The following is a 7,134-nucleotide window of genomic DNA, read 5'->3' as shown; positions in this document are numbered from 1 at the left end:
TTAATATGTTATAATATATATATAATACGAAGGTATGACTTTTATACATTTTGTAGTAAAAAAAAATAATAATTCAGAATTTGTGTATAATCCGTACCTACCAGATGAAGTCACCGGCTGATGACCGGCGAGACCAATCAGTGACCTATAGAGTCATTAAATCATCGATCAGTCGATCAGATTTAATCAGCAATTTATTTGGTTAAAAATTGATAAAAAAAAAAAAAAAAATGACAAGTTTAGGCGAATCCGATCAATAATCAGTGATCAGATAGTAATCCGTTATGAAATAAAAATATAAAAATAAGAATATTTATTAATATTAAAAAATATCTATATATTTTAATATTGTCATTTTTTATACATTTTATATATATTATTATTATTTTTTTTTTTATTACTTTTTTCTAACTCTCACTGAGAGGAGTCATCTGCTCCAGAGTGTAACTGACGGCACCTGACCTGGGAGTACCTTCCGGGGTCAGTGCTGTTGAAGAATTAATTTTTTTTTCATTTGTTTTAACTCTTTGAATGCCGGTGCGCTCTTAGCCTCGTTATATTTTCCATTAAAAAAAAAAAAATCTTCTCATCGTGATGCTCAACAATTATTTTGACTCTATTTTGGAAGACGCTAAAAATGAAACAACTGGTATCACCAAAAAAATATCAAAATAAATGTTTATCTGTATTTTCAAGATGAGAGGTTTGCCCATCTCTTGGACCTTCATCTTGGGGACCAGATGGGACTTAGGTCTTTTGGGTCACCTGCCAACATCGTTGATGGGTCACGTGATGAAAAACCAGAGGTTTCATGAAAGCGGAAGTATTTTGGACATGCTCTATACATCGAGGAGAGCCGGTTCCTACCACTGGTGGCTTTGTGAGAAGAAGACAGTGTTAGCCACCAGGGAATAGAAAGGCTCACTAGCCAAGGTGGACGTTCCAATGTTAGGTTGACGTGTTCTCCTGGTCCGGGCAGCCGTCAATGAATTTGCTCCTCGAGGTGAATGTTTTTGTCCTAATCAATTTGTGTAAAGCTATGAATGTTAGAGAGGAAAGCGGGGATTAAGTCGTAGACCACGAGAGGAAATGAGTAAGGAAAAGACAGGAGATGGTAAGACACGGATGAGGAATTCGCCTTTGGGTGGGTTTGGGTAGATCGTGAAGATGTATCAGGGTACAGGAAGAAACAGAATGGACTTCTTTGACTAATCAACCACTTAACACTGGCTCCGGCCAGAGCCGTTCCATTAATGAGAGAGGCGTGAAGAAAAAGCTCTCTGCTTGTTAGCCTGTGAGGCTGTCCGGGGGTTGCTTTCTTTGTGGTCTCACTGATGTCTCCTTAAGTAACTCTAATGTCCAGAGACCGAATTCAGATGGTGTAGAAGGTACGGCGCGTTATCTCAGGAGCCCACAAGATGGACAATCTTGGGTCTTTGTGGTGATGACCTCTACTTGCCTTTTCCACCTACGACATATAGAGAGGACCACCTCGTAGGGTCACATGGCCTTGACCCAAAGCTTGTTTCTGAAAAAATGATGGCATAAATTTCCAATTTTGGCTACAGACAGTTTGTGATTCAAGCAGCGCTAGAAAATTCTCACGATGATGTCATGCGATGAACGAGCAGATGATGACATCACCGTGACTCATGAAGCAAACCAATGTAAGGGTTTGACCGCCTGAAATGAATCCTCCTCCCCCCATCGTCAAAATCACATAATTAAAACTCGAGCCGGCGCATTCAATTGGTTGAATAATTTATCAGGCAGCGAATGAGATGCAGACGAATTATCTGTTTGTTTTGATGCTTCGCCAACTCGCGTCTTGCCGTAATAGCGCACCTCGTTCGTCTGCTGAAATCCAATCTCCGTCCACGAGAGAGACTCCGCTGGCAATGGATTCGTCTCCAGACGCCAAAAAAAGTCAATTTAGATGGAATGTAAGGAAGTTTAACTCTACTGAGAGGGGATAGATAAGTGGAGCAGCCGCCCGGCAGAGGTGGTAGAGGCTTTACAAATTTTTCTTGAGAGTGTCAGACTTACCGGTCTGTATTTCCTAGATTGACCCGTTTCCAGAAGCTATGGAAAAGGTTGGTGGTCATGTGGTCGACTGGTAAGCCCAAGAAGAACCTTTAGGGGGATGCAATCAAGCTCCCATGGTTTACTCGTTCCCATTGGCATGTCATTGCTGTAAACATTACGATGTTTCCCATTAATGGTCCTTGAAGCTTAGATGTTGTGACTTGTGTAGCCACAAACAACAGTGGAGACTGAATCACCTTCCCCGCTATTGGTGACCCCACTCCTGGGAACCTTTCATGGTGGGAACCATTCATTTCCAGGTCTAGATGAACATTGTGAGGGCCACTAGTTTCATAAAGAGGGCTCCAAGTCTAAACCAGGAGACCAGAAGCCCCTTATTACATGGGACTTACCTACAATAACATATTAGAACCTCTGGCCATCGTCTTGGGACCTTTGGCCAGTCATCCCAACTCTTGAGACCATGACCATGTGGTCTTCTACACGACCTTCTTGTGGGATGAGAATGGGGAGTTGTACGAGAAGAATCATCACTCACCCCGAAGCACAAAGACTCCCGACGGCTCTTAATTGCAGGGTGTCCACTGAACGGCCTTATGTTAACATGGCGTCCTTCAAGTCACAATCTACGTGCCGGCATCTGCCAAATTGGGCTCTATTTTGGACTTGTGTAGCCACAAACCACAGTGGAGACAATCACCTTGCCTCACCATTGACCACCCCACTCATGGTGGGAACCATTCTTGTCCAGGTGCAGATGACCATCGTGAGGACCACCGGTTTCATGAAGATGGTTCCAAGTCTAAACCAGGAGACCAGAAGGCCCTCGTTACATGGGATTTACCTACACTAACATCTTAGAGCCTCGGGCCATCATCTTGGGACCTTTGGCCAGTCATCCCAACCCTGGAGACCATGACCACGTGGTCTTCTGAAGGCCATATGACTTTCTTGTGGCTTGAATAGAACGTGGACGGGTTTTACGATAAGAATCATCACTCACCCCAGAGCACAAAGGCTCCCGACGGCCCTTTGAGTTCATAAAGAAAAGATAACATTCCGAGGGACCAAAAATGAATTAGGAGTTACGGAGGAGTTGGCCCCGCGCCGCCCTCCTCGCAGCTCCAGCCTGAGGTTTAAATGCCCCGTCTGGTCTGATTCATCGCTTCTTCATCTCCGTTGCGCGCGGAGGATCAATAAATGTTACGAGGCTAAAGGACTTAACATTTATTTCTTGGAATGTACTTGTAAGACCCCCATCGAACCGCTCTTTTACCATCTGAAGAGGAGACTTCCGAGCTCCTGAAACTTATGTACCTTTTTTTTTTTTTTTTTCCATGTTGGCCCAACAAAAAGTGAAAATATTTATCATATCTGCCATTCCTAGGGCCAGACCACCATCTCACAATATATTTATGCAGCCGGATAAAAAAGGAGATTTTTAAAAAATAAATAAATAAATAGATATAATAAATGTTTTTAACAAAAAAATAAATAAGTAGGGGAATAAGGAGATAAAAAGGGATTTTTAAATAAATAAATAAATATAATAAATAGATGTTTGTAACAAAAGAAAATAGGGGAATGAGGAGAGAAAAAAATAGTATTTTTTTTTCAAATAAATAAATATAGATAATAAATCAATTTGTTTTTAACACAAACTAGGGGAATAAGGAGATAAAATAGGGATTTTTTCCCCAAATAAATAAATAAATATAGATAATAAATAAATTTGTTTTGAACCAAAAAAAAATAGGGGAATAAGGGGGTATCCTGGGTTGCTATGGTGAAAAAATTTTTTTTTTTTGCTTAAATACTGTGTCTTTAGGCCGATGGGTTAAAAATAATAGCCAGAAATCATTTTGTTTTACCTATACACCCACTAGAGTCCTGCACAATGTATAGGTCAAATTTCAAACGGCAGGTGCTAGGAATACGCAGCACTTGCTTTTTTTTTGGCGTCGGGCAGCCGGCGTTCGTAACAAAAAAAAAGTTAATTTTTAAACCAATTCTGGGGCCGTCGTCCAAGCCTCATTTATTAACCCTTTCCCTGCTGTTTCTATACACATTATCGGGGCTTTTAGGGCCGTAGAACCCTGCGATCCCCTCATACCCAGCAAACATTCTGACCTCCAAGAAAAGGGGGGCATCGGGGGAGGAGAGAGGGACTGTCTGAACTAAACAGGGACGCTTGGCAGGTACGGGATGCGCATATCCAACCACGGAGACAACAATGAATGGGCAGACGCGAAGAAAGAGTCCCGGGCTGTTTTCAGACCACAACTCCCATCATACTCAGCCTCGAGGCGGTAGTGGTTGAGCACAATGGGAGTTGAATTCCCGGCAGTGGGCGTGGCCAAAAAAAAAAGGCAGCTTTGATTAAAACATTCAGATTTCTTATTATTTATTGATTTCTGTAGCGCCGTCATATTCCGCAATATACAATAAGGTCGTGCATCATATAACAAATTGTACAAGGTGCGAAGGGCCTCGCTCAAAGAGCTTACAATCTAGAAGGAGTTATTAAGGTGCTGCTGCGCCTCGTTGCTAGGGCGGCGGAGAAGTGGCTGTTAAAGCCCCAGCTGTTTAATTGCCCCGAATGTTTGCGTATATGCGCGTGCAGTCTCTGCCCTGCCCCGGACGGCGTTTTATTAAAACATACTGCAGAGGAGATGAAATTATTACCATCCCGCAAAAAAAAAAAACAGGAGGGGGGAGGGGAGGCAGAAACCTCACGTCCCAATCAGGCATAAATCACATCTTCCTATATATATCAATTGGCAAAAAGCAGGGGCTTTGCCCGTATTAACCCTATAGCGCCCCGGGGACGGAGTTTGAGGAGCGATTTAACCCCTCGATTGCTGGCAGGGTGAGAAATAACACACCAGTTATAGGAGTTATGGGATGCTCATGAGGAACACAAACCGGGTTCCTTCAACTCCAACCCAGACAATGAAGAGATGGCTCCTCTCTACCCTCTAACGAGGACCTCATTGAGTGTCTTCCCCCCCCCACCCAAGGCTGGAGATCCTCAGGTCCTTCAGATCTTTAGGAAGAACTTCTTCCTGTAGAGGAGGTAGGACACGAAGACCCAAATGGAGGCGCCCAGAAGATCTTGAGCGAGGACCTCGTAGTGAGACGCCCGGTCCTTGATCTCCCACTCGAACGGGAAGTAAGTGCCCAGCAAGGAGTGTCCAACGTAGACGAGGATTGAGTTCATTCCTGGAGAGGACACAAGAGCCATGGTCATTATCTACGGTTTTGAGGTCATCTTGAACACACAGTTATTTGTCACTGTTTACCTTAGCCCCTACCACCTCTGCTGGGAAGCTGTTCAACTTACCCACCACTATATATGAGCTTGTTATGGAACACTCTGGCAGTCAACAGGTTAACTTCCTCTAAACTGATAGGCTGGGGGCTTACGGTGTCTACCTGCTTGCGTGTCAGCAATGGAGAGAGGGTAGACACTCAGCGCTACTATATATGAAATTAAAGGCAAACAGTGGAGGCGCCGGAGACTCTCTAAATAAATATCAGGCCGTCGAAGCTTTCTTTGCAAAGAGTGGCGTAACCTTTGCCCCCGGCCAATACACAAGGGGGGGGGGCTGACGAGCATATGAAGTACGAACCTCGCGCAGGCGTGAGATTCGATTGGCCGGTATCCTAAACCCCCCCCCCCCCGGTGGGAGATGTAGCGTGAAGACGAATGAACTGAAGGCCTCTTCATTTTATTTATGCGACCCTACTGTGAAAGGGCGCCTCTGCTGTCACCACTCAGCGTCACGGTATTGAAAGCGGGCCTCGCATGCCACATGTCTCTTTTGAGTCAATTTGCATTGAAAAGGGGACCGTCTCCCGCATGTGATTTCTGGAACCTTCTCTGCTGATGTATCCCCCCCCCAAAACAAATCTTATATATATCATCGTACATGCGTAGACCTCTGGTCAACACGGATGTTCTTGAGTTCCTCCTGATGGCACCTGAAGGTGGAACATCTAGAACTTTAGGATACAAGGGTTTGGTCAGCCAACGAAGACCAGAACCCAACAATTAATAATAACGGTCAAAAACTCTGACCAAAATGATGGGAAAAATACCCAAAACAATAACTCTTTTTTGGACAAAGGCTTAAAAGCGGCTTCGTACCTGGATAGATGAACGGTCGGCCGTTCCACCAGCGTCTCACATCAATCACGTAGAACATTAGACCGAGCAGAAGGAAGGAGAAGCAGCCGAGGGTGGTGACGAAGGAGAGGGACCTGTAAGACGAGCGTGAATGATGTCGATGAGCCCAAACGGATCATCTGTCTTGAGCTTGCAGTCAATCACGTCCGAGACATCTCAGCGCTAAAGACAGACGTGGACCTTCGGTGACGTTCTAATGGGGTGACTCGGAAAAAGCTCCTGTTTTTCAGATAGACTAGTCAACAACAATAAATTTATGATGTCGTACGGAATGGTTTTTGGTTGACGGAGCTCAGAGTTGTGATTGATGAGTCTTCTTCTGCCCGACCGTAAAATATTTCTGTCCCTTCGTCTGGGAATTGTCAAAAGCAGTCAGGTTTCGGTCAGGGACGAGGAACTTAGAGGTCCTCATAATGTCCATATCATATCTGTCCATACGTTCCTTTGTTTAAGTAGACTGTTTCTTAAGGGCCCTATGAATGTATGGAGGCACTAAGTAAACTGAGACTGTGGCAGAAGTTCTCTCCCTTTAACTATAGGGAGAGATAGCTTACTGGGGAGGAATAATCCTGCAGATCCTGAGAACTGCTCTCATGGTAGTCACCATCTAACACATATATCGCTTGTTTTAAGAGGATTCTTTCTATAATGAAGGCAGAATCAGAATGGGTTTGGTGTTTACATCGAGAAGTCACACTTTACTAGAAACCCCCCGACGACCCCCGGCGACCCAGTTAATCCAGTGTGTATTAAGGTCTTTTTACCAACTGTTCCAGTAAAATGTGATTTTTTTTTATGGCAATTTCCCTTTTAGGGTCAATAAATTACCAGTGGTGATGTGGCTGTACGTGCTCGGGGACGCACGGACTGAATGCATTATATAAATGAGATAAATCACG

At 44.0% G+C, this 7,134-nt stretch overlaps 1 protein-coding gene across 1 annotated transcript in view; it reads right to left on the bottom strand.

Annotated features, from left to right (window-relative positions):
• Nucleotides 1-5,077: 5,077 nt before the first annotated feature.
• The window catches only part of LOC128469278 (heparan-alpha-glucosaminide N-acetyltransferase-like), a 63,820-nt gene continuing 61,763 nt past the window's right edge, over nucleotides 5,078-7,134 (bottom strand). Inside the window, exons 18-19 of the mRNA XM_053451099.1 lie at nucleotides 6,197-6,309; nucleotides 5,078-5,268 (exon numbers count right to left, since the gene is read on the bottom strand). Of these exons, the coding sequence (XP_053307074.1) occupies nucleotides 5,087-5,268; nucleotides 6,197-6,309 (295 nt within the window). The 3' untranslated portion in view covers nucleotides 5,078-5,086. The remainder of the gene's footprint in view (nucleotides 5,269-6,196; nucleotides 6,310-7,134) is intronic.

Source organism: Spea bombifrons, chromosome 11, assembly GCF_027358695.1.
Source record: "Spea bombifrons isolate aSpeBom1 chromosome 11, aSpeBom1.2.pri, whole genome shotgun sequence".
NCBI classification, from domain to species: Eukaryota; Metazoa; Chordata; class Amphibia; order Anura; family Pelobatidae; genus Spea; species Spea bombifrons.
Note: the sequence above shows the minus strand (reverse complement) of the source record. Positions and strands in the feature narration are given on the sequence as shown.